At 41.9% G+C, this 26,922-nt stretch overlaps 3 protein-coding genes and 2 non-coding genes across 5 annotated transcripts; all 5 read left to right on the top strand.

Moving 5' to 3' along the window:
• The first annotated feature begins 1,475 nt into the window (after nt 1-1,475).
• znf706 (zinc finger protein 706) lies at nt 1,476-5,132 on the top strand. The gene is made up of 3 exons (XM_070846482.1): nt 1,476-1,563; nt 3,138-3,283; nt 4,255-5,132. Exons 2-3 carry the CDS (start codon nt 3,149-3,151, stop codon nt 4,348-4,350), a joined length of 231 nt encoding a protein of 76 aa, XP_070702583.1. The 5' UTR covers nt 1,476-1,563; nt 3,138-3,148; the 3' UTR covers nt 4,351-5,132.
• Nucleotides 5,133-8,477: 3,345 nt separating this feature from the next.
• Nucleotides 8,478-17,913, top strand: LOC139215199 (14-3-3 protein zeta/delta-like). The gene is made up of 6 exons (XM_070846080.1): nt 8,478-8,611; nt 11,132-11,439; nt 12,845-12,968; nt 14,287-14,450; nt 16,124-16,219; nt 16,412-17,913. Exons 2-6 carry the CDS (start codon nt 11,146-11,148, stop codon nt 16,490-16,492), a joined length of 759 nt encoding a protein of 252 aa, XP_070702181.1. The 5' UTR covers nt 8,478-8,611; nt 11,132-11,145; the 3' UTR covers nt 16,493-17,913.
• Nucleotides 17,914-19,520: 1,607 nt separating this feature from the next.
• On the top strand, nt 19,521-26,778 carry pabpc1b (poly A binding protein, cytoplasmic 1 b). Its single transcript, XM_070846100.1, has 14 exons — nt 19,521-20,247; nt 22,204-22,397; nt 22,732-22,847; nt 23,260-23,399; nt 23,532-23,626; nt 23,714-23,851; nt 24,199-24,294; nt 24,424-24,790; nt 24,923-25,033; nt 25,125-25,270; nt 25,367-25,451; nt 25,649-25,779; nt 26,026-26,125; nt 26,383-26,778. The coding sequence occupies exons 1-13, from the start codon at nt 20,055-20,057 to the stop codon at nt 26,116-26,118; spliced, it is 1,905 nt and encodes a 634-aa protein (XP_070702201.1). The 5' UTR covers nt 19,521-20,054; the 3' UTR covers nt 26,119-26,125; nt 26,383-26,778.
• On the top strand, nt 21,763-21,899 carry LOC139216084 (small nucleolar RNA SNORA5). The gene has a single exon (XR_011585545.1). It is a non-coding gene; the product is annotated as a small nucleolar RNA SNORA5 (small nucleolar RNA).
• On the top strand, nt 23,948-24,082 carry LOC139216085 (small nucleolar RNA SNORA5). The gene has a single exon (XR_011585546.1). It is a non-coding gene; the product is annotated as a small nucleolar RNA SNORA5 (small nucleolar RNA).
• Nucleotides 26,779-26,922: the final 144 nt, after the last annotated feature.

Here is a 26,922-nt window from a genome sequence, read left to right as displayed (position 1 = left end):
GATGTTAATGAATGCAAAATGAGACTTAGCAGACCAGCAGTACATAGAGTAAATCTTAAATTTGGGATTGTTGATAATGATTCAGCACTTTGATTGTTACAGTCATTACTATTGCTTTAAGTCTATCAGTGTTGTGAGCATGATGTGGATGCTGATGGCACAGCAACACTCCCAGCATGATTTAACCCTGATGTTTGACTGAGACCTCCCATTAAACACACTCACACTCAGACATGCAGGAGTCCCCCTCACACCTGCCCCCTAGTGTGAGCTTGAGGGAACAGCGCATAGCTGGAGATGATGCTGGGGGCTTTGGTACTGCATGCTGTAAACCAATAAAGACTGGGAGTATTTAGGTGAAAAGATAAAGTAGAATACTGTGAGGTGCAAAAGGCTCGGCAAATACCAAATCATCTGACAAACAGCACAAAGAAAAAGTTAATGGCTTTACACCAAAGACAATTTTACCCTGAACATATGATATAAAATGGAAGGACAAATACATAGAGCAGTAAAAAATAAAGCACTAAGATAACAATTGAATATTGTTTAGGCTTACTGAATTCCAATTGTAGCCGTTTCACCACATATCCTGCAAAGGTGGTTGGTAAATCCTGCTCTTCACCTATTTACCTGCAGCCTTTTTGAAAGCATCTCCATGTGTTTTGCATCTAAGTGTTACAGCTGTAAAAAAAAAAAAAGTTCCGTAATATTAGATGCTCTTAACAAAAACAAATCAAATAAAATATATATAAATAAAAATAAATCAATTATCAAATTGAAAAGGGATTTTTTTTGCATGAAATCGATTTCTCGAATTTATTTTTTTTAATTACAAGCACAGTAGTCCACTCCCCTTGCATTTCTCCAAAGCTAAAACTAAATGTGTGAATACACAAAGACAAATGATTAGAAGGGAAAAGCCTTCTGCTTCCTCACTCCCAACATGTAATGAAGTATTACCAGACCTCGGTCCACAGGTAGAAGCAATACTGAGGACTGCAGCATTGTGAATAAAGCAGTGGATGGATCATAACTTCCAGCTTTGGGTGATCCTGAAGCCTTTAATTAAAACACCTTTTATTGTAAGAACACTTTAATTACTTCTCATTTCTGAGTGTCTGAACTTCCCACTTTGTGTGGAAGTGTACTAAATAAACCCGGCCACATGGGGGCAACATTGCTAACATAGTGTAAGTGCAGCACGGCGACTGCAACCAACCAGCCCTGCCGGCGCATTCACTGGTTTCTGTATAATAGAATTCTGTGTAATAGTAAAAATGCGGTTTCTGCACGTACCTCCCCGGTTAATGCATTGAATCAGCTACTTTACTCCCTATGGTTGGCAAAAATCAGTGAACCTAGCAATGAAAACTTACATTACATTAGCTTGAAAACGTAGGTACATGTTTTTAAACTCATACAAGAGTATGAGAACTACTGAAGCAGACTTTTCGGAGTGCCAGTGAAGGCAGCAGCAGCCTTCAGCTGTCTGAGAGTTGAGCAGCTGTCACACTTGAGTGTGTTCAACCAGTAAACGACACGTACTCTTGGTTTTAACAGGTAAGACTGGCTGTCATTTTAAAGTTTAAAGCTGTAACATATCGCCGGTATTTCTCCTGCTTGACGTTACCCACAGACTGAAGGGAAAATGAACGATAAGGTCAGTCGGCTTGCTAACGACCAGAGAGAGCTGAGGCTAGCATGTATGCTAACCCACGCTACAGCTGCTACCTGCAGCTCAGCTCCAGCTAAAAGCCGGATTAGTGCAGGGAAAACAAACTCTGGTCCCCTCGATGACAGCGAGACAGATGTGCTGTGGTAACTTCACGGGTTAACGGAGCTTAATGGGGGGACTGTAAACGAAGAGGTGGAGGGATTATAAACCCTCAGATAAAAACAGCAGCTATCTGTTAACTTCTTTAATGGTCTGTGTTTTTAACTGCCCCTCCACCTGAATGATAACATCACTGAAATCGCAAATATAATCTCAATAAATTGTATTGCTCAACCTGCAAGAACCATTACAATCAGCTAGCCAACATATGGTTATGGCAGAAGTCAACATACTAAGATTGCTCATTTTTTAAAATCACATACCCAACTCTTATTAGTGTTGAACACTTTGCTGACTAACCTCATACTATTTATAGAAGTTGCTAGTAAAGCAAGGCTGGATTACTAACATGGCAAAGTGGGCAGCTGTCCCAAGTCCCTAGACTTTCAGGGGCAGTGAAAGCCTCAGGGTCACCCTCTCATCCAGAGTGTGGTGAACTGGGAATATGAACCACTAAGCCTTAAGATGGGTGCTGCATTATCACCTAATATTAGGTCCTAATGTCAAAATCTAGGGGCCCATAGCTGCATGAGTTAATGTAGCTACACTAATAGCATGCTTGCATTCTTAGGGGACCTCATTGTAGTTCTGGACAGACCCTTCTTTGAGGGTGGGATCTAATTTAAGGAGCCCTCAATCAAGTACATGCTGGACAGGAGAAAATATCTTATCAGACCAAACAGTAAAAATCCGTTTTTCTAAGGCTGTGAGGACAAGAGAGAACTTGTTTCCCTCCTAATGCCACTCCCTGAAAAAATGCAAATAAATCTGCCAAGCCTACTGCTGCACCAAGAAGGATGTTATCTTTGCAGATTACAATCTCATATAATCTGTGATTTGAGGTGGCTGCAGGTTTGAATTATCCAGTTAACTCTGCGCTGCTTCTTATTTGCTTCCTGGACTTGGCCTCTGAACAGTCATTAAGCTAAGCATTTCTATTATTTCCACCTTTCTGAACCTCAAACCTTTTATTTCCCCAACTGTGGTTCACCTGAGGTTAAACTGAAGCTTTATCTTGTTTACTTATCTTTTGCCCGACCCCGGCAGGCTGACTGGCTTCTTACAGTGTTTATCCACTACATTTTTAGCTGCCTAAAAGAAAGGCCATGAGAACTGAATCATATGTGACGGTCTCTGTCACCCAAACTTTACCATAATATACATGATATTATGCAGCTCTTCCCTGTGGGCACTAAAAGAATGTTAAATGTGTATCTGCAACAATAAAAAGTTAAGTTAGTCCATTACACTGATGTATCAACAAACATTTTGTCCTTTGTCCTTGCTTCCACCCCTTTAGGCTTTGCCAGAATGGCGCGTGGGCATCAGAAGCTTCAGTCTCAGCAGAAAAACGCCAAGAAACAGGCTGAAATGAAGAAGGCCAAGGGTCATGATCAAAAGACGGCAGCCAAGGCAGCGCTAGTGTTCACCTGCCTTGTGTGTAAGGTGAATATGAACTTTCAACTCTGACGACCCAGAAGCCAAAATCCAATTCGGGATGGGAGAGGGCTTTTGTTTCCTGTTTTAACTTAATTCCGCTGCCATTTGGTCCCTTTTTTTGGCTTTGTATAAAATCCTTTTAACGCTGAGAACTCATATTTTCAACCAAATACAAGGCTTGTGCCATTTCCCTGAGTTATGTAAGAGATAATGCCTGATGACGTGACCGTTATCAGGAGTTAATGGACAACAGGAGGCAATGGGAGTCGGACACACAGCGGAGTCCATTAAGTCCTGAAGGGCATTATCCCACTCATACCACGGTCACTTGCCAAAGAAAAAAAACTGGAGAGCATTAATTTACATTTTCATGTGTTTTGCAACCAAAACCTAAAGTTTTTCACAAACCATAACTCGGTTTCCCTGGTAACATCTGAGGGTTTGACTAATACCATGAGGTTCTTAGGTAATGGAAACGTTGTTCATTACTCCGATAAATAGGATGAATCTTCGTTACGACTTGGCAACAGGGGATGTTGCTAGTCCACTTAGCTCATATCTGAGCCTCAGGCAGAAAGCTAACGTTATGCTAGCAAGACTCAATAACAGTAAATAACACTGCGTATGGTTGACAAACAGTTATTATGTTTTGATGATATGCTTTAAACAAGTCTATCGAGCTATCCAGCTTTATCATTGTCCCCAAATCAGTATCAATAGTTTTACAAACAAATGACGGGCCATGTGTACTGTAAGCTACAGCCTCCATCCCTGTTGCTATGGTTACTAATATAATGAAGCCAGTGCATTGATTCAGGACAGTGAACAGACAGTTTCACTGGAGCTACTTAATAGGCCTCTATCACATTTTAATAGACACCCTGCAGCCAATCAGAATCCAGTATTCACCCCGCCCCTGGTATGACATAATATTTGATATATGTATATGATATAACATTTGTTGCCCCTGTCTGCAGTCCCAGATGCCCGACCCAAAAACCTTCAAGCAGCACTTCGAGAGCAAGCATCCGAAATCTCCTCTGCCCCCTGAGTTAGAGGGAGTGGAGGCATAAACAGTCACCCTGGACACCAAACCGAGTTCCTCAAGGCCCTGCACCAACTCTGCACTTGTCTCAACCTGACAGCAATGGATGATTTAGTGTAACCAACATGAGGCAGTCATCTTCATTTAGGCTTTAACAGGCCTTTGACGCAATGCTTCCTCCCATCCAGCCTTGTTTTCACTTGTGTTTCAATAAAATATACTTGTGCTAGTTTGGATTCCAGCTGTACGATCCAGGAACAATGCACGTGGTGAATCAGTATGTCTCCCTTCATTCACACAGTATCACAGAAAGGACTGCCTCGATGTGTTGTGCACACAGGAATATTTCTTGCTTCTCGCTCTTGTACCTCCTTATCTGACGCTTTGGTGGATTGATTATTTGATTAAGCCTTTATAGCCAACATGCCACATGAGGTAAACACATTCAGTGTCCTTAAACAAAATGCGGATTTAGCTTGGGTGAGAGAACTCTGATTTTACGTTTACTGCAATCAAAGCAATGACAAATGTGACCTCAACTGTTTTTAATAGCGTTTGAGTATCGAATCAAAAGGAGGCTGTGACTTTTTTTTCTCAAAATTGGGTATTCCTCCTCAGCGCTGTCTGCCATGCTATACTGCAATATGTCATTTAGCTGATCCCAATGTCATGTTGGGTCACAAAAATGTGAAATTTTGCCAGCCATATCCAAGCTGTAAGGACGAATTTCCAGTGAATGAAATTCATGCTTGGAAAATGAATGTATGCTCCAATGATGTATTATAGCATTTTATTAAATTTTTCTTTGTATGTTTGCCTTTTTTCTTGAAAGTGTTTCTTCCAAATTGTGCCTGTTTTTGTTTTTACTTTACTTTACTTTACTTTGTCCACACTGACTGCATGTCTCTGCAGCTCTGCTCACATAGTGTAAATGTTTTTTTCCCCATGTTATGCAAATGTGAATTCTTCATAAGAGATCAGCTGTCACTTGTAAATGTGCAATAATTAATGAATAATTTGTGTACACACTATTACATTTTGCCACTTGGGAGCCTCAATATCTGGCTGAAAGGGACACAGGAAGACTCTCAGAGAGTCATTGACAGCTGACTTGGACATCAGCCCAGCTGGCCATGTTAATAATGCATGGTCCTTCTCTGGGACGCCATATTGATCAAGCAAACTATACACACTCATAAAAGCTCGTACATTTGCTGCACTTTGAGGTTTTAACACCTGCTGTCAGCTGATCTTTTTAGGAAGTGATGCATTATACATTAGCTGCAGTTTTACATTGTGGACTCTTTTGGGTAGATTGCAAAAAACAGATGTTAATATCATGTCCAAACAGGCTATGAAATGCATTCAAAAAAGGTAAACTTAAGAAAAATCTTGTGCTAAAGTAAAAGAAATCTTTCAGATAACTGTGTATGTGTAGGTGTAATAAATTGAAGGGAAAATGTCTTACACATGAAAAATAGGGCTTTGACACGAAAGTCCCAAAGCTGAAACCAATATTTTAATGTAATGAAACAAATATATCAGTGGTGTAATGCAGAGCCTGATACCAGCTGTCATAAAAGCCTTGTATCAGCCAAACTGCTGACAACAGGAAATGACTCAAGCTGCTGCACTGTGAGTGTCTAATTAACAAAAACAGTGAATCCCGTCTGAACCCATAAGTCACTCGAGCGGCTGAAAATTATGTCTGCGGCTCTTTTTCGTCACAAGAAGCTCTCGTTTCCTGTGGCCCCTTCTCTCCGGCCTTGACATGCATCAGTTCAGCTCAGACAAAGACGTGTTGTCCTGCCATACAGACACGAAAAAAAGCCCACAGCATTGCATTTGGTGGTGTTACAAGCTTGCTTTGTATTCACGGAGTCTCAGAAGGTCACAAAATGAATCTTCTTTGTCATAACCGAGCTGGAGAAATAACTGTTGTTTTCGCTTCATCCTGAGTACTCAGTGGGACAAAAAACAAAGCCACTGCTTGTTTTTTTTAATGGTTTGAGCGGCTCGACTAAGTGACTCATAGTCCACATTGTTCCTCTGTCTCCACACACACAGTCCACCTCCTTCCTTCCCATCTGTAAACTTGTGAATGAAATAACACAACACATGCTCATTCATACAAACACACACACACACACACACACATCTGCTGGGTCTCCTTCGTGTGTTATTACATGTCCTGTGTGTGTGGATTCAGGCACAGGGCTGACAGGGAAAAGAGGAGCACTTGTGCAAAACGAATTAGTTGTCTTAATTAGGTGAAAGAATTAATTAGATTCCCACCGGCTATAGATCATCTATTTTCGGGCACCTATGTCAGTTTGAAGAGATGGAAACAACTGCAGACCAGAGACTGCTCTCATTGTACTGGTGATAAATACGTTTTTGTCTTACCGTGCCACTGTCTTAAAACATGTACGGTTGGTTTAGACCAAATTATGAGCTTTGTTTTTTTTCTTCAGGAAAACAACTCTGAACCACTGTGCTCTGAACCACACTGGTCAATGGCCACCGTGGCAACAGTGCTGCTGTATTATCATTTCAGTCTGGGCCCAAAACCAACGTGTGTTTCAAAGTGATGTACAGACATCATTTGCAGTCTACTGGCCTGCTTCAAAATCCTGCTGAAAACTTCATTACTGACAAAATAATACTTCCAGTAAGCTAATGTCTGTAAATCTTGTAATTTTATTGATGTTGTTTGTGAGGAATACACTAGGTAGAGCTTCCAGGGCCTGTGTTATATTTTTTTCCATATAACATTTTGGGGGGGAGCATTCACATATACAGTATGTCGTATCTAGGCCTAACTAAGCGGTAGGTTGTCAGACAAAAGTTAGAAGCATATTTTTTTCCACTAATTTCTGTTTAGTAAGTAGAACATTGTTTATCTAGTCTTTGGGGCTCAGTAGATTTACCCAAACATCATTTAACATTACTTTCTGAGTAATTCTCACTTTTATTATCAATGAAATGTTATCTAACCATGATTCATTTACTCTGTCAATAGACGTGCATATCACTGTGTGTGTGGAGGTCTCAGCGAAAAGAAAATGTCTGAAATGAACATTTTTGTCACTTCTTTATTTTTCGCTTGTGATGATGAAGAAACTGTATTGAAAAGAATGACGTATATAAGTCGTGTCCCTCCAAGAGACATAGTTTCCATAGCAACCGATAGTCACCAGCATTTAGGACACTTGTACTCACTAGATGAATTTGGGGGGAGGTTGTTTGATTCAGAGCCGGTCCCTCCCTGCTTGTGGCTTAGATTCTGCTCCTTTCGCGATAATATTTTTAATTAAGGAGTTCTTTCATGATTCTTTCTGAAACGTACTGTTTTCTGCCCCCATTTCAAGAGACATCGCCATCTGCTACTATATTTAGGAGTACAGTTTGAACGCCCTCTCATCATAGCAAGGATCTACTACATCTCCCATGAGCCTTCGCAAACGCTCATAGATCAGATCAACATTACGTCATTCAGAGTAGCTCTCATTACCACGCCCCTTTTGAGGGAAAGGGAGAGCATCTTATATTTTATATTTATATTATATATTTATATTTTTGTCGAAAGCTTCTATGTGATGTGATGCTGTGACTCCAAATCAAAATAAAGTCTACAGCTAGTGTTTGTTTTTCATCAGCATCATTGCACAACTGTGTTCTTCACACTCACTTGCCATAGTTTTTAACATATATACTTATATATATATTTATATTGTACATAGGCCTTAAATTACCTCTTTTTTGCTTAAGTCAAATGTGTGTTTACTTTGTTCAGCTTTGTTGCTCACTTTTTGTCAGTGTGGACACATAAATACCGACCAATAAAAGGGCAGGGACGTGTGGATTTCCGGATATGCCGACCTATTTTTGGTATGTGTATTATATGTTGTTTGCTTTACATTCATGCAACAGTAAGACTTTGTGGACTCACAGTTAGACGATTTCAGAAAACCAAAAAGTGGGGCGACGGACACAAACAGTTTATTTACTTATTTGAGAACATAAATTATAGTAAATATACTGATCTAATAGATGCACCAGGCGCTGTTTCACCGTGTTTTAAACTGTTTAGTGTTTAGTTTAGAGGCTTTAAGACATTTTTTCGCCTGTAAATTCTGTTGCCCCAGCAACCCGGGTCTGACGTCACCCGTCCCGTAGCGACCCTGCTGCTGTGTCTTTGATTGGAGGGAAACCCCGTGGACGAGCGGGAGAGATCATCAGCTGTGCGGTCGGGAATCAGGAACAACATCGTCTAACGACACTCACAGGTTGGTTCGCTTTTATTTACTACCGATGCTGGGCGGCAATTTTCGACGGAACACCGTTGAATTAAGCGACGTGTGCTTCGGGGACCTCTTTTAAAATCCCGCACGAATCGCTGCTGCCGGGGCTGTAGGAGGAAACCAGTGATGCGCCGCTGCTCAGTCATTGTTCGGCGCTCACTGAATGGGGAAGCGTTGCTGCACTTTAACCCATCTATTTTTTTTACCCGCCGCGGTTAGGAGGCACCTCTCGGGTGTACGAAATGGCCTTTTTCGTAAATGAAGCAGCCTAAAATGAATGCTTAAATCTCGGGAAAAAAAACATCAGCTCTGGTTTGTTTTCCGGGAAGCGAAAAAGGGCGTTCACTTTGGACTGAACTAAGCTAGGCTCCTTTCATTCCGGTTGGACTGACACCATTATTGGGTCTCTGCCGTCCATCTGCTGCGTTATTAAGCATCCTCACACCAAACACTGAGCATATTAAAGCTCAATCTTAGATGAAGGCTATTTTCTTGGAGGCGGGTATGCTTACTGTACACAGCATCAGCCCGGTGGGCAGGTGTGTGTGTGCGTGTGTGTATATGTGTGTGTGTGTGTGTGTGTATATATGTGTGTGTGTATATATGTGTGTGTGTGTGTGTGTGTGTGTGTGTGTGTGTGTGTGTGTGTGTGTGTGTGTGTGTGTGTGTGTGTGTGTGTGTGTGTGTGTGTGTGTATGTGTTTTAAGTGAAACTGGGTGGCCGACATTCCTCAGAAGAGTGCAGGTGTCTGCGTGCTGGCAAATCTGACTCACTGTCGTGTGATTTTTGAGAATAGAGCTCTCATAGGTTTGGTATTTCTGTGTGTGTACAAAGGTAGCTTTAAGGAATAATGTGCATTATTTTATGGTTGCATGTGCACTGTAACAGTCCTAAATATGAGATAAAGTGTGGACATTGTAAAATCTCTTACCCAGGAAGTAGCTAGAGAATTGGGTCTAATCAGCGGTCTGAACATATTAAGAGAAATAATGACCATATTTATAGGTTACTGCACAATTATCTCGCATGCATTATTCTAAAGGTCAAGTTTTAGTTGCATTAGACTGTACATTTTAATTATATAACATACGGCTGAAATTATTAGGAGGATTAATATGCAAGTGTTTGGATCAGCGAAGAACCATTCATTAAGTAAAAATGTAAAACATCCATTTGTTTCAGCTTCGATAATGCCAGGATTTACTGCTATTCTTAAGTGAAAATTAACATGTAACTATTTGCAGTCATTTTTCACACATAAATGCCAGACATTTCAGGTTCCATCTGCTTAAATATGTGGATTTCCTGTTCCTGCGCTTCTCTGTTATCTTTGATGGTTTGGGGATTTGGACTGATTCACACATTAATTTAGCAGATGTCAGTTTGTGCTGTGGGAAATTCTTCTCCGTTTTGTGATATTTTGTCGACAAAATCTCGATTCATCTTGAAAATAATCTGCGTAGTAATTGATTATGAAAATAATCATCAGTTGCAGCCCCAAAAAATGAAGAAGTTACCTTCGGCTCGGGAAATTGCAATATTTATTTTTCATTATTTCTCAGCATCATTACATTTTATATTTCATAGCACAAGCAATTAATCTAGAAGAAATCTTCAGATTAGTATAATCGATAAGTGGCCTTTTAAATAAAGCAACCTAAAATAATGTGTAGTAATGGATAGATAACAAAAAGGATCATTTGCTACAACCATAATTGAACTTTCTATTTTCAATATTGTGGCTGAACTACTACCACACTTTTTTTGGAAGTGCTATCATGTTGATGTCTGGAGATAGACCTTCTCCAGATTGGTTCACTTTTACGACAAAGTAAAACCTCTATAACCACTTTCTCTTGTTGTATTTCTAATTTACCTGGATGCCAAGTGAATTAATCATCAGTGTAAATCAAGTCTGTGCCAGTCTGAGTGCAGATGAGCCAAGCTGGATGAAATCCAAAAAACACAAATTTGGTGTGCACACGCCCAACACTCACCCACCATTGAAAAATGTTCCCAAGCATTGTGAGACACTGACACACTGGTAGGATTATAGCAGAAAATGTTGTAATGACTAATGTGATACTTAATGTGATCCAAGTGATACTGACCTCTGCATTGAATGTTTCATGTGACATGGACGTTTTGTCTGTGTGATATTCTTCATTTATATTAGAGAGTGGTCAAAGTATTTAGTCCCTGTTGACTGACTGCTTCTTTTTGTATGTGCAAATGCCCCTTTACATACATACCAGAAACCAGGTTACCCTCAGAAATCAGGTTATACAGGAAGTTGTGCAGAGATCTGCGTTTACATGCACTGTAGTCCTACTTCATTCAAGTGAAATGATCAAATCCCTCCCCCCCGTCCCCATCACGTTGCTCCTCTTTCTCTCCTTGTTCCTGCCCTCCCCCAACGCTCTCTCCTGTGTCTTCCTAATCCGTCTCCTGTCCCCTTTGTTCTGTCCTTCCCCGGCTCCCTCTCCCCTGTCCTTCCTTCCTCAGCCCACACAGGAGCCATGGCAGACAAGGAGGAGCAGGTACAGAAGGCCAAACTGGCCGAGCAGGCTGAGCGCTACGATGACATGGCCGCAGCCATGAAGGCTGTTACGGAGCAGGGCTCGGAGCTCAGCAATGAGGAGCGCAACCTGCTCTCTGTTGCCTACAAGAATGTGGTGGGGGCTAGGAGGTCCTCCTGGAGGGTGGTGTCCAGCATAGAGCAGAAGTCTGATGACACCGCCAAGACGGCATTGGCCAAGGAGTACAGATTAAAGATTGAGAATGAGCTGAATGAAATCTGCAACGATGTACTGGTAAGAAGCAGAGACGATTGAGAGGGGTGGGCAGGTAGGAGGTGGTGGTGTTAGAGGAGATGGCTGTTTTCTAGTGAGAACTGGAAGTATTAGATCTGAAATAACCTGGCTTAGGGATTGGGCAGAAGGTGAGAAGTACATTTTCAAAGGAATTACTCCATCTAGTTGTTAAAACGACAAATGGTGCCACGTGGAAACAGAGACCACTACAGCTACATATAGCTATGTAGTGGAACCAAGAAGTGATTCCAGTTTGAAACCATTTCCAAGTATCTTTTTTCATACATTTTTTTTCTTCTGTGCCATGTGGTGCAGAAGAAAAATACTCAGCCGCCACTGTAGCAACCTGTGTTCACTGATTGCAGCACTTCTGTGCTGGCTAAGGGTCATGGATGTATTAAGAAAGCAGGCTATGTCCAATATTTGACCCAAGGAGCCAGTCTCCACACTGCAATATAAATCCCCAATGGCACATAAAGAGTTTCCCCATCAACTGCCTTTCTAACCATCTGTAAAAGAGTTGACTCATTTAAGTTTTTTAAATGAATGATCGCCATCTTGAAGTCTGGTATCCAGTTCAAGGAATACATCCATGTAAACCATCCATGAAATGTAAACCTTCAGCTAATGGGGTGAAAAGGACATGTTAAGCCTTTATTTAAGGGTGCACAGTCAGTGAATGTCCAATATCTGTGCCGTTGATTACCCTCGGTAATCAGAAAGTATTTTATACATAATAAAAACATGGTTTTGACAGTGTTTAACAATATGTCTATGACACTAGCTAAAGCTTCATGGTTGAAGTCTTCTTATCATGTAGACAAGCGATACCTTAAGCAAATGAAGGCTCCCTGCCCATACAGATGTTTGAATATCACACAGATGACTGTTAGTATTTGGATACATCTTGTATTCGTACATTAACTGCCACTCCAGGACGCAAACCTGTGATCTTTAAAGGGGAAATGAGTCCATCCTTTTCAAACATGCTCCACTATCAAAGTTTGTATGCAACTGTTTGGCTCGTTCACACGCATTTATCTCCACAGACACAAACTTCAGTGAGCTTCAGAGCTCAATTTACACAGTGTTCGTTTCAAAATGTTTATTTTAGTGAACCAACATAAATAGGTCAACATATCTCAGAATAAAGCAATGAAAGACCTAGAAAATGACCGACAGGGATGTTAAGATAAAGAAATGCAGGACAAACAGCCTGTATCAGTGAAAATGGAGTTGTCCTTTAAAGCAAGTATGCTGACTGTAGTTCAGGTCCAGCACACCTGAACATATGTCTCCAAGTACTGTTGTCAGCGTTGTGTTAACTCATGAACTGACTTGTAACTGTTTGTGCAGTTCTGTGTCCACACATTTCCCCACTAATGTTGCACACCTTGACTTGCAGGCCCTGCTTGAAAAACATCTGATCCCCAGTGCCACGCCTGCTGACAGCAAAGTCTTCTACTTGAAGATGAAGGGAGACTACTACCGCTACCTGGCTGAGGTGGCCACTGGAGATAAAAAGGGGTGTAAGTAAAGCAGAGCTCTGTGTGTCCTGTAGCAATCATTTTGGAGGAGGTTTTCTTTTGCTGTAATTCAGCGCTTTCTCCATCTCCGTCTCTCCTGGAATCACTTGAGGAAATCAGGCGGCACAAGGAGATTATTGTTATGAGATTATTGTGCTAAGGGTACACGACCAGTACGCTAGACACTTCAAACGAATGAAAAACGTAAAAATGGTACCCCCTGCTGCTAAAAACAGGCACTGCCGTGTGATCTAGCCCTTTGTTTCTATGGCAATAGTCTGTTACACATCTGTCGAAGGGTGGGGTGAATGTGCTGATAAACGGTTAAAAAGCCGAGATCCGGCTCGCTCCAGGTGTTGGATGTGGTCAGAACTCTGACACCCTCCCCGTCCTTGACCTACAACTGTCAGCCAGAGTGCAGGCGAGGGCTGCTGCTGGGTTGTCATGGCAACAGGAGCAGCACCAGGGTGTTGGCTGCTGGTTGCCAGGAGGCAGCATTTTTAGAGTTTCTTTGGTGGTCATGGCAACCCGAACTGCCTTGATGGTTTGGTGTTTTTTTTTTCCCCCCTCTTTGCTCCTCAATTTCAGATTGTGTTGGACATGCAGCGTCTTTCAGCTCTATGTCAATAACATTGAAATGAGTGCAGTCACTTTCTCCTGCATGGACCACATAACTGTCTAAGCAAATCTGACATAGTTTTCCAATCTGGGTTTTGGCTGTACGTGACGGAAGTATGAGCTCAGACGAGACATTGATCTAAAGCCTTTCTCAATAGCTTTATCCTAACACATGCACTTACAGTGCTTGGTTACTGTGGTTTTGAGGACAGAGTCTTGTTCTTTTCTATTTATTCTGATTGATTACTTTATAACATTAGTATTGCTGTTTGTAATTCATGCTGCTGAAATAACTTTTTTTAACTACATAATTCTGGCCCAAGCCCAAAATGAGTATTGGCAAACAACTGGTTTCATGTGATAGTAAACTCAATGTGATTGGGTTTTTTGGTCGGAGAAAGTAAACAATTTAATGGCATCACGTTGGAGTTTAGGGGAATTATGATCATTTCTGACATTTTATTAACCAAATGATTAATCAAGAAAATCAGCACATTCATTGATAAGCGGAATAACCACTAAGTGCAGTCCTGCCTGGAGGACGTTTGAGAAGCAGTAACCTGCACCATCATGCACACACAAATGGTGCATAGTGGTGTGTGCTGCTATTCAGGGCAGGTACGAAGTAAAGTGAACAAACCAAATCTTGTTTTTTCCCATTTGGAATATCTGCTTCCTGACTCGACTGTCTTCCTATCCGCAGCCATCATCACTAATTCACAAGACGCCTACCAGCAGGCCCTGGATATCAGCTGCTCAGAAATGCCACCTACACATCCCATCCGCCTAGGCCTCGCTCTTAACTTCTCCGTCTTCTACTACGAGATCGTCAACTCACCTGAACAGGCCTGCGCACTGGCCAAGAATGTAAGAACCATCCACTTCTTTATTTTAGTTTCTCTCTGACTCCATCTACTTTTTTTTTGTCCTGGAAAAGATGAATTGTCTTGAATATGATGACATGTTTAACATGAGGTTAACGTTGGGCTGGTGGTCTGGAACACTTCTGTGTTCACTCTGGTTTTTATGACTGACACTCTTTTGCTTCAGTCACTTTACCCATCCGGTCGGAGACTGGATACAAGTGGAACGCTATAGGCCTTTTTCATAGCAGGCACTTTGACTAGTCATAGCAGAGACAGTACAGGTCTCACTTATAGCATTAACGATGGCTCTGCACTATTCAGATGTCCCAGTAATGTTCGGCCTTTTCATTTTATTGGAATTGACCATGGATGTGTAAAGAGAACTGGAGCGTTGGAGGCGGTGCTCTGTTCATTCCTATGAAAGTTGTTAGTAGCGAATGAGGCCAAATAAAGTTCAATTTCCCGGATGTGAAAGTGCCCAAATCTTCCATGTTGTTGGATACATAATATGTACTAGCATCTCAGGCCCCCTGAGCCAGCTAACTTCTGATTAGCCTTACGCTAACTTGAATGGGTATAAAATTATTTAATTTTGCAGCTCTTATAGATTTTCCCAACGTTATCGTATGGAACGGATCAAATTCTGATCATTTTTCAAAAAAATGTATCCACTGATTTACGGATGTCTCTTTTACAGTGTGAGTTAATGGAAAAAAGTCTTTTTGGGCCTAATTGCATCACGTGATGGACGCCAGTAATTACACATGGCCACATGTAAAATTGGCTTCAAAGCCTTCGTGGGGACTTTGCATTGACCTGGATACAATTGGAAATGGTCTGAGACTTAAAGGAGTAGTTCAACATTCTGTGAAGTGTGTTTATTTGCCTTCTTTCCAGGGCTAGATGAGTGGATGGATACCACCCTCATGTCTGTGCGGTAACTACAAGGCTGCAGTGGTGCTGGTGGGTGTTTGGCTGCACCCTTATGTTTACCATACAGACATTAGGGTGCAATCAGTCTTTTTGTGTAAGGGCCTTTTCACACGCAACGTTTTTGTGTCAAGGCCTTCTGACTTTTAAGTTTGGACCTCCCCCTGGTGGTCTCAGATTGAACCAAATCATCACATCATTATATTGAACCATAATTTGGTTCGTTTTTAGTGTGAATGCATGGATGGTTCAGACCAATTAAAATAGGACGTTTAACTCTTGTCGATAACATTATCAAGAATCAGTTTGGGGGGGGGGGGACTGACAAAAAATCTCGGTAAGAGAGCTTTTAAGTATATCTCTCAAAATGTCAAACTGTTTCTTTAATTGCTGAACAAGACAACAAACTGTGGATTTGTGTTACCACTGACAATGAAACTACAGAGATCTGCTTTTTCTGTTGTTTCTGCTTCACCTTAAGACCAATATCAAGTGGCAAGTTCTCTGACCCTAACAGGACTTTTAATTACGGTTTTTATAAATGGCAGGTGTACTGAAAATTAAAAAAAAAAAAAAAACATATACATATGTTATTAATAACTGTTTGCTGTTGTGTTTTATTCAAATAATTGCCATTTCACTTTTGCCTGCCAATGTTTTTACTAATCATGATTGTTATTTACAGTCACTTGCACACTGGCTTTGGGCGCATTAATGTCTTGTCTCTCACCTTGTCACGTGCAGGCGTTTGATGAGGCCATTTCCCAGCTGGATTCCCTCAACAGTGACTCATACAAAGACAGCACCTTGATAATGCAGCTGCTGCGTGACAATCTCACAGTGAGTGTCTCATCTTCATCTCCACGCATGTCATATGCTTCTTTTACTCTCCCTCTCTGCTGGCCTCGATCTCTCTCTGCTGATTCTGTTGAGTTTCCCTCCACTCATCAGACTCACCTAAATATTTGAGAGGAAACTGTTTTTCTCCTTCGCTTGTTGGAGTGCGCTTATCCCAGAATTCTTTCTTTGCAGCTGTGGATGTCAGACGCCCAGGGTGAAGGAGAGGAGCAGGAGCCGGAGCCGGAGCAGGAGCAGGTAGCTGAGAAGAAATGAACTTCAGAAAAAAACAAAAACAAAACAAAAACACACATTTTTTACCTCTCACCAGCCTAAGTTGTGTGTGTGGTTGTGTTTGCACATACATGCACAGATATGTATGTTTACACTCCACTCACAATGTGTAAAGTACAGTATGTGTGTGCAGATACATTGAAGTGTGTGTGTTAATTGTATAAACACCTCCACAGAGAAAAGAATGGAATAGATCTTTTTTTTTTGTTGACATTACTCATTGTGTGAACCAGTGGATGTTTATTTTTTTATTTTGTTTCTTGTCCATGATTTAGTCCAGGTGAAATCCCTCCTTTAGATCCAAATCAGTCCCACGCTCTTTAACCTTATTCACTGTAGCAAACTGCTGCTGTTGCAGGAAAACACAAAGGAAACCTCTAACTGTAATTTTGATAATTTGTATGTTTTTACTTGGACTAAACATTTACAATCTTTGTGACACTTGGGTCTACAAAAGTCCTTTGAAGCACGTAAGCTGTAAAAATGGTCACAGCGGTCTGAATTCACTAAAATTTCGGTCTCATCCGGCAATAGCAGTGATATAGAAGGCAGAATTAATCTAGGTAAAGATCTATTACCATATTGCTTGTGTCCATCCCTGTTCAGCCCTGTCAGTGTCCGGCGTAGCAGGTAGTGTTTTTATGGATGGTACATGTGTCATGGCTCAGTGGGTTCTATGTGCATTCGGGCGTAGGAAAGGTTTTCTGTAGGCATGGCCACTTGCGAAAACTAGTTCAACTTTGGTTGATAGTTTTGTCAAGAGGATTGCGTTCCATTTTACTGACAACTTTTCACTCTCTGTGAAATGTGTAGACTATAATTTCCTGCAATTTTCCATAACACATGACAAGGTATAGAAAGCCTATGATAAAGTGAACAACTTGACAAAATGGCTCGATACTGTAACTTTTGATATTTTATCTTTTCAGCAGTACAGAGGATACTTTTGCCATGTGCTTTTATGTGGCTTTCTACTCTTTTCTATTCAGGTGTTTTGTATTTTCTTTTTGTGTATTTTATTCCCTTTGACTCTTGATTTTGACTCCTGGAATGTATGTGGTTCTCAGTAGTATGGTGTGAGGGTTAGCCGTGCTTTGAAACTGGCAGTTTTTGCTTAGGATTTAGCTCGAACCAGGTGGTTTACAGTAACATTTACCTTCCTTGAAAGAACATTGTGAAAAGACAAACTAAAATAATGCTAAATATAAACTGACTATTCAAGTAACTTGGTAGAAAGCTACGTTATGACCATTAGTAGTAACAAAGTAGTGCCAGTTTCTTCTAATTACAATGTCTTGGTTTTAAAAAGATGGGATGCAGGATTCAGAATTTGCGAGTTACACTCTGAGTACGTTATTTGGTTATGTGCTTTCATGTAAGTGGAATTAAAACATTAAAATCAAGTGTGATGTGCTCAATGTGTTTGTTTGCTCTCTCTATACACATTGAATGACATTCTTACAGTATATAAATGCATGTGAGTCGGGCCCCTAATGGTTCAATCAGCTCAGTCTGCCACTATTCACCATTCCAGCTCACACTGACGTATCCTCACAGTGATCTGACAACATAGCCATGATTACGTGAAGAAATGAGGACATCACCTACAGCTAAGAAGAGCATTCATTGAGCACAACAGTGGCTGCTTTAAAGCTTTGTATGATCTCTTAGATCGAAACTGCTATGCGAGACATTTAACCCTGATTCGTAACCTTAGGAATGAATGTACAGTTTGTCTATTGTGGTATTTTTTTAATATCGAAGAGAAATGGACCCTTACTTATGAGAGTAAGAAGAACTGTAATGTGCAGCATAATGATTTAGGGCAAACATTTCAAATATCCTCATATCAAGATGAATACATTCATCATTTTTACCAATATTATAGGCCCACACACATTTAGACTTGTACCAGATGAAGACAGGCTGACATGATAAAATACTGTTATACTACCACTAGTTTCATTGCCTCCCTTGGTTCTGGTGACTTAAAAATCATAGATGCAAAATTTAAGCTGTCAGAAGTTGGACCTTGAAGAGGCTGCAGAGTGATTTTAGATGGAAGCATGCATTTCACCGACAACACTGCCCTCTGCAGACGTCGATGGCTATGAAGGGATGTGCCACGAAACTCAGAAAATGGTCACCCATTCATTTTGACAAATCTCTCTTTAAATCTATCTCTACACAAACCTCAAAATGATTTGTTCAACCCTGCTGAAACCAAATGTGATTTTAAAAAATGTCTAACTCACATGAGAGATGACAGTGTGCCAAGTCTCTTGATTTGATTTTTCCTCTTCACAGCCATGCAGATCACAAGCACCACTGCTGTTAACCTCATATTTATAAGCAACAATAAGCCTAATGCATTAGACAATATCAAGATGTAATGTCTTCAATTAATAGACACATTTCAGTGACATTTGTGAGCAATTAAGCTTTGATCAGTGGCCTTCAAAGACAAAAGCATATACAGAGGGGTGTAACTAGGCTCTGTCTTTCATATGATAAGCTATGCTGTGTGAAGGCTGAACACCACTAATGTCAAAAAGGGTACTTGAAGCGTAAAGGGTTGGCATGTGATGCGCCTCTACACATGACATTTGCTGGATGACTTATCAAATGAGGAATGCCATGCGTGACATTACAGTAAAATGTGACACCCCAAGGCACGACCAGCCCATGACATTCCTACTACTGTACTCTATTTAGCAACGAGCATGGGTGGCTGATTAGGCTCCCAGGGCGCCTGTGGATCCCAACCACTGCGATCCAAGTCGTCCACATGCAGCAGCGCTAAACAATAGGGTACTGTCAATACAATAAGTCAATTTCAGGCTTTAACAATACGTTTTTACATGATTTCATCATCATGCGTACAGTTGTGGTCGACGCCCCTTTGTTGACTTTTTTTTCAGCCGTACTGGAAGGTGATTGGTCCATTTCGGTGACGTGGACGCTAGTATATATAAGACTACTTCCTCCTTGCTTCCTCCCCCTCAACCCCGGCTGTTAGTGCTGTGTGAGTGCGTGTGTGCTCCTGAGCTCGCTCGGCACACATTCTATAAAAAAATAAAAATACAAAAAAAAATTCAAAACATTAAAAAAAAAACCAAAAAATAATTTTTTCTTTTTGTAACAAGTCGGTGAAGCTGGAGTAGACATTCGAGGACTGGACGGTAACGTATAAGAAGGGGCTGCCTAACGATAATTCGAATTTGTCAGTCGACGTGTTACTGGTTCAGAAGCGAGGCCAAAGTAACATTAGATTTGCTTTTACTATTGCTGTGTCAAATCCGAATAACACTTTTAACCCCATTAGAAGTCGACGCTGTGTCGTTTTAATAAATTCATCTTATAATTTTTACTCAAAACCACTTCAACTGACAAGCCAGCGGTTGCTAACGTCCTCCATCAGAATTCTGCCCCGAACTGACGTGACGTTAGTGACCGTTAGCGTCCGCTTCGTAGCCCAAAACTTTTTCCGTTAAGAAAACCGAGCTTCGTCCAAGTACTTTTCCAGCCTCTACGGCCAACTAAGATGAACCCCAGTGCTCCCAGTTACCCCATGGCCTCCCTCTACGTCGGGGATCTGCATCAAGATGTGACCGAGGCCATGCTGTACGAGAAATTCAGCCCAGCCGGAGCTATCCTGTCGATCCGGGTCTGTAGGGACATGATCACCCGGCGCTCCCTTGGATACGCCTATGTCAACTTCCAACAGCCAGCGGACGGTAGGTGATTTATCGACATACCGATTAAAATGTGTTTAAATGAGTGTTTTTAAATGACAGTCGGTGACAAGTGAGAGCTTGCTGCCTCTTTCCCACTACACGTGACTGCGGCCGACATGTTGTCGGTAGGGTCTCCTCACTTGAACCTCCCAGCAGTGGCGTAGCTAAAAAAACAAAAAAAGCACCACATCCGCCCTGCTTTGCTCTGATCTGCTCTGCCCACCCCAGTAATGTAGCAGAGGGCTGCTAGCTGAGTAGTCAGTGTCTCTATTTAAACCTCTGGGCTGTCAGGACAACACCCCAGCTGTCCAGCCTACAGTGCTGACACAACATTTAACTGAATGTAAACTTCCCAGTGTGCTTGACAGTCAGCTTTGTTGTGATAGGAACATTCATCTCTAAATCTATAGAAGAAATGGCATGTCAGTTCCCAGAAATGATAGATTATATCAGCCCCAACAACCAAATATCTACCCTTCACAAAGTATGTTCTGCAGTCCATTGATAAGAGCACGTCTGCAGCTGCTTTTCTTGGGTGTGTTTCTGTTCCTCTACTAAGATGTATGCTGTGGAGGCTTTTTCACAACTAGCCTCCTAATAGAACTGTAAAGATGTGGGGATCATATAGAAAAAATCCACTGTCATGGTGTATGTAATTTTATATGCTGGTAACTATCAATATACAGTATGAGATTTGGTACATTTTCTCAAACTCCATTGGGAAAACTCTGAATCCAGGTAATTAAATAAAGATGCACAGTCACAATGATGCAAAAATCTTCCTAATTCATTAATACCATAAAACTATTTTGGCTTAATAGGAAATGACTGGTCAATAAATTCATTAGCCAAGTTACAAAAAGTTGATTGTTCAATAACAATAACTAAGTCACAGTGAAAATGCCAAAAATACATTGGTACCAGCTCTTCAAATGGGAGTTTATGATGGTGATGGTGAAGTTAATATGTTGGCATTCTTGGCAAATGTTAAAAAATAAAACAATGTTGTTGTTGTTATTTTTGACATTTCTCTTTTATCAAATTATCATTCAGGTCATGAAGGATGTAATAATCTGAAATGAAAATGGCTGTTAAATTCAGCCATAAGTCATACAGTTAAAGTAAGGTTGCCACCATTTTATCTGCAGAACAAACCGCCACCCATATTCAGTTAGTTAAATCTAATCAAACTTTCAAAAATTTGCACTGGTCTCAGTCGGCAAGCTTCCAGAGATCGCTCATGCTGTTATGCAGACGTACTTGTGACCAGAAGGACCCAGATTCAAGCTGTAGACCAGGGGAAGTAGATCAATGCAGTAACCTGTACTATTGAGCTGCCCCAGAGCAAAGAGTTTTACAGGAGGTTGACTAACAGATGAAAAATTTGTTTTACTACCATAACAACATTGGCTGTCTTTTTGTGTGGCCCGAGGATAATAAGGTTTCATAGTTTAATAGCTGCTTCCAGTCCTAACTATCTTCACTCATATCACCTGGTCAAGTACACTGAAAGACTGCAGCTTTGTCAAATTCAGTGCTCCCGCCTCAGTGGGTAGCACTGGCCAAAATGGCTGCAACAATGACTCTGTAGTTCATGGGCCCCACATTTCTTCACCGTGGATGCTGGGGATAAATATGTACTACTGACAAACACATGAACTAAACAATAGAGGGGCATTTGGTACACCTTGAGGACTAACTGATGTAAATAAGCTTAGCTACTATGACAACATGGCCAGTAGACCACCTTTCTCTGTAGAAATGATGTGTGTGTGGGGGGGGGGGGAGGGGGGGCAAGGGAACCAGAGGATCCAGTTCTCTAGCATTTCTGTTTCCCAACCGCCCTTAAGCACCAGAAACCCCATCAAAACTAACACCCCCACCTGAAGTGTATACTGGCATGTCAGCAAATTCAGATGGTAAATAACCTCCTGTTCCTGTGCTCCTCTCTCTCAGCTGAACGTGCTCTGGACACCATGAACTTTGATGTGATCAAGGGGCGGCCTGTGCGCATCATGTGGTCGCAGCGTGATCCGTCACTGAGAAAAAGCGGCGTGGGAAACATCTTTATCAAGAATCTTGACAAGTCCATTGACAACAAGGCTTTATATGACACCTTCTCTGCTTTTGGCAACATCCTGTCATGCAAGGTAAAAGACCAGCGACAGACTCCCACTTGTTGTATCTAACCTGACACGTGGGGATTGGTCAGCTGTCATTGTTGTGGTATAGCATTGTGGGAACTGACATCATGTGCATGTGTGTGCAGTGACTGAACTAATGGGTCCGTCAACTCATATGATATGAAAATGAAACAAATAATGGGTGGAGTTTAGTTCTGTTGTTCTGTGAATTGAAATTAAGCTATAAGAGAGGACACTAATATTTAAGGTGTGATTCATCAGACAGCTCGGGTTTGATATACCGTTACAGCATGTGTGTGTGTGTGTGGCTTTAAAACAGCATGTGTCTTCTTCCTCAAAGGTGGTTTGTGACGAGAATGGCTCTAAAGGCTACGGCTTTGTGCATTTTGAGACTCAGGAGGCAGCCGAACGAGCCATTGAGAAAATGAATGGCATGCTGCTTAATGACCGAAAAGTGTAAGTGAATGTTTCAACTAGTTTTAAACAGTTTTTTTGGTGCCTACTAATGTGTGAAATATTTTCTTTGGGGGGCACTTTGTTGAATTAATATTGTGCCTGGTCTGATTTGAAATTTGAAGGTTGTGTAATGATGCTTTAGCACTTTCAGCAGTTTCAGTTGACGTTACTGAGAGATAAATGAATAAAAAGATATGTGGGAAATCAAGACTGAGCTATTCCGTTCACAGCTCATTTAGTCTACATTGTGTGATATTTAGAGCAAACTTGATGATGCGATGGCTCATACAGTTTACTGAGCATACACTGTTGTCTTTAGCACTGTGGTGAGAGAAGATGTTTTTATTATTCCTGTAATTATAAATATACTAGATGTGTATTAACATGTCGCTAAATGTCCATCTCAATGCAGATTCGTGGGTCGCTTCAAATCTCGCAAGGAGCGTGAGGCTGAGCTGGGTGCCCGAGCCAAGGAGTTCACAAATGTCTACGTAAAAAACTTTGGTGAAGACATGGATGATGAGAAGCTGAGGGAACTATTCAATAAATACGGTCAGTCAGGGTGTCGACATGTCAAATAACTTTGTCTGTGCCTGTACATACTTGCACGTACAGTGTTTTGATCCTCTGCAGTAAAACATTGTAGAGCAAAGCATATTCACAAAAAGTTATGTCTCTGTTTAGGTAACGCCATGAGTATCCGTGTCATGACAGATGACAATGGAAAGTCTCGAGGCTTTGGGTTTGTCAGCTTTGAGAGGCACGAGGACGCCCAGAAGGTAAGACTTATACCAACAGTTTTCTGGTGACCACCTGGAAATGTCCACCATTCCCTGCCCAGACGGAGTTTTCTTGCTTGCTTGCAGGCAGTGGATGAGATGAATGGTAAGGAGTTGAACGGCAAGCTAATCTACGTCGGCCGTGCCCAGAAAAAGGTGGAGCGACAGACGGAACTCAAACGCAAATTTGAGCAAATGAAACAAGACCGAATGACTCGCTACCAGGTGCATTTTATTTTCCAAATTCACAAAATGATGCATCTCAGGCTGTTTCCAGTTACCTAATTATTTTCATTCATATCATCTGAAGCATTGAAAGACTGCAGCTTTGTCAAATTCAGTGCTCCCTCCTCAGTGGGTAACACTGGCCAAAATGGCTGCAACAATGACTGTAGTTCATGGGCCCCACATTTCTTCACCGTGGATTCTGGGGATAAATATGTACTACTGACAAACACATGAAATAAACAATAAAGGGACACTTTTCAGGCTGTTGGCGCTGCATTGTCACTGCCTAATATGAAGTGCTTTCAAAACCACAAAAGTTAACACTACTATCGCCTTATTTTCAGGGTGTCAATTTATACGTGAAGAACCTTGATGATGGAATTGACGACGAACGTCTGCGAAAGGAGTTCTCGCCGTTCGGCACCATAACCAGTGCCAAGGTTAGGACCTCAGTTGTTTACTTCTGTAAATAATAGATGGCTGCGATACTGCCTCCATTTACCGGCACTAATATTCTTTATCTGTGTCCAGATTCATTCATTAGTCTCATTTGATTTTCTCACTCTCAGGTCATGATGGAGGGCGGGCGCAGCAAAGGTTTCGGCTTTGTCTGCTTCTCATCCCCAGAGGAAGCCACCAAGGCGGTCACAGAAATGAATGGACGCATTGTAGCCACCAAGCCATTGTATGTGGCCCTGGCCCAGAGGAAAGAGGAGCGTCAAGCTCACCTGACCAACCAGTACATGCAGCGAATGGCCAGTGTGCGTGCAGTGCCAAACCCAGTCATCAATCCTTACCAGCCAGCCCCGCCCTCAGGCTACTTCATGGCAGCCATACCTCAGGCCCAGAACCGTGCTGCTTACTACCCGGCTGCTGGGCAGATGGCCCAGCTCCGCCCGAGCCCGCGCTGGGCCACCCAAGGTGTCCGGCCACAACGTGAGTATCTCGCTCCTTAAAAGTTGCTCTTTCATCATACTGTATATTTACATTTGTAAAGCACATTAAAACAAAGTGAAAGGAGTTGTTTGTACTTGTGCATGAAACTAATATGTGTTTGTGCGTTCTTAGACTTCCAGAATATGCCGGGTGCTATGCGTCCCTCAGCACCGCGCCCTCAGACCTTCAGTACCATGCGGCCTGCCTCCCAGGTGCCCCGCATGATGTCCACCCAGCGCGTCGGTCAGTCACCTATACTTAATCTATAGTCTGCCTAACTGTGTGGCCGCTGCTTGTGTTGATGTTTCTGTCCCCCTGTTGGCGACTCTTGCAGCGGCTCAGACCATGGGCCCCCGACCAGCCAACGCAGCCGCTGCAGCAGGCGCCCCTGTGCGTGGAGTCCCCCAGTACAAGTATGCAGCAGGAGTCCGCAATCCACAGCAGCACATGACTGCTCAGCCACAAGTCACCATGCAGCAGGTAGGCAGGAGAGCACCTTTCTTTGTTAGGCCAAACGAAAAGGGGAAAATTCAAAATGCTCTGTGACTCTGAATGCCCTGCGTCCTTCTCCCTCAGCCTGCTGTTCACGTTCAGGGACAGGAGCCTCTGACTGCCTCCATGCTGGCTGCCGCTCCACCACAGGAACAGAAGCAGATGCTGGGTATGAGTCAGCCACAGCTTTTCATGACCACATATCACGTTCGCTTGCCTCTCACTGCGCACTGACAGTATCCTTTACAGCCTTGTGTGCTGTATATTGTATAAAGCAGAGGTTACTCAGTGTTGTCTCAGTCACAGGTTCCTGTTGAGCGTTAATTGCATCCTGTTTTAAATCCTCTGCATCTGTGCCTCCTCTAGGTGAGCGTCTGTTTCCACTGATCCAGAACATGCACCCAAGCCTGGCAGGAAAGATCACTGGCATGCTGCTGGAGATTGACAACTCAGAGCTGCTCCACATGTTGGAGTCCCCGGAGTCTCTCCGCTCCAAGGTAAGCACTTATGTCATTAATATTGACAAAGTGTGGTGTTTCCAAGAAGAGTTTACCAGGATTTGATGAATAAAAAAAAATAAAAAAAGAGCATGGAGTGGAGAGAGTATTTTCTGGTCTTAATACACGTCCAGGGAAACATGCCCACCACCAAAGACACAGGAAAAGTGGATCTTGTCGTCACTTTGAGATCATCCCACCTTGATGTTGTGGTGTTGCTGAAATTTAAACAACTTGTCTTTCTAGGTGGATGAGGCGGTGGCTGTGCTTCAGGCCCACCAGGCCAAGGAGGCCGCCCAGAAGACAGTGACAAACTCGGCTGGTGTCCCAAGTGTCTGAATCCAAGGTACCGCTAGTTTTCCAGAGCTGCTTTTAACAAGGAGATGTTGTTGGGAGATTATTGCTCCTCATGATGATCCCTCTACTTGTACATTAATTAATTGTACATTTACAAGCCTTGTTACTCCAACTGTAGCGTTATATCCACAGTTATAATCACAGGTTTGACATAAGCCTGGTGTTTTGTTTTTTCTTTTTTTCTCCCTCTGAAGCAGATGTGCTTGTAGTTGTTGATGTCATGGTGTTTTTGTTTTCTGTTCACAGGAGTGGGGAACCTTGCGAGACCAGCTTCACCGATGAAGAAAAGAATTTAATAGTGGAAAAAGTTAAAAATACATAAAACAAAGTAAAAAGAAGTCAAATAATATATTAAAAAAACCAATGGAAACAAGTCTGCAGTCAGGCCTGAAATGAACAGAAACACCAGGCCTGGTTTGCAGAGTTAAAAAGAAAAAATGCACCAAAAAAAGAGAAAAAGTTAAAATAGAAAATGATCAATTTATGAGGGGTTTTAGAGGAGAAATCTGTGCAAAATAAGATTTGAAGCATTCCTTTCTGCCATTTTATCCCTTTTAAATGTTTGAATGTCTGGGCTGGAGAGGCCCGTTCTTGTGAAATTTCCCTGGACCTTTGCTTGCTTGAATAAAACACATAAAATAATCCTTCTGTCTGTTGTTGGCTGTTAGTGAAGTTAGTGAAGAATAAGCCTGTTCATGGTAGGAGTTCCCAAATGTGGTGGGTTCTGTTGGCCAAAGCAAAGTAATTCAGAACTCCACTGGTAAAATGGTCAAAAACACACACAAA

The sequence above is a fragment of the Pempheris klunzingeri genome, chromosome 16 (genome assembly GCF_042242105.1).
Source record: "Pempheris klunzingeri isolate RE-2024b chromosome 16, fPemKlu1.hap1, whole genome shotgun sequence".
Taxonomy (NCBI): Eukaryota; Metazoa; Chordata; class Actinopteri; order Acropomatiformes; family Pempheridae; genus Pempheris; species Pempheris klunzingeri.
Note: the sequence above shows the minus strand (reverse complement) of the source record. Positions and strands in the feature narration are given on the sequence as shown.

Coding starts and splice junctions, on each gene's coding strand:
- znf706 (XM_070846482.1), top strand. CDS start 3,149: ATGGCGCGTGGGCATCAGAAGCTTCAGTCTCAGCAGAAAAACGCCAAG. Junction 3,284..4,254: donor TCACCTGCCTTGTGTGTAAG/GTGAATATGAAC, acceptor CCCTGTCTGCAG/TCCCAGATGCCCGACCCAAA.
- pabpc1b (XM_070846100.1), top strand. CDS start 20,055: ATGAACCCCAGTGCTCCCAGTTACCCCATGGCCTCCCTCTACGTCGGG. Junction 24,295..24,423: donor GCACCATAACCAGTGCCAAG/GTTAGGACCTCA, acceptor TCTCACTCTCAG/GTCATGATGGAGGGCGGGCG. Junction 25,034..25,124: donor GATGTCCACCCAGCGCGTCG/GTCAGTCACCTA, acceptor CGACTCTTGCAG/CGGCTCAGACCATGGGCCCC.
- LOC139215199 (XM_070846080.1), top strand. CDS start 11,146: ATGGCAGACAAGGAGGAGCAGGTACAGAAGGCCAAACTGGCCGAGCAG. Junction 12,969..14,286: donor CACTGGAGATAAAAAGGGGT/GTAAGTAAAGCA, acceptor TCCTATCCGCAG/CCATCATCACTAATTCACAA. Junction 14,451..16,123: donor CCTGCGCACTGGCCAAGAAT/GTAAGAACCATC, acceptor TGTCACGTGCAG/GCGTTTGATGAGGCCATTTC.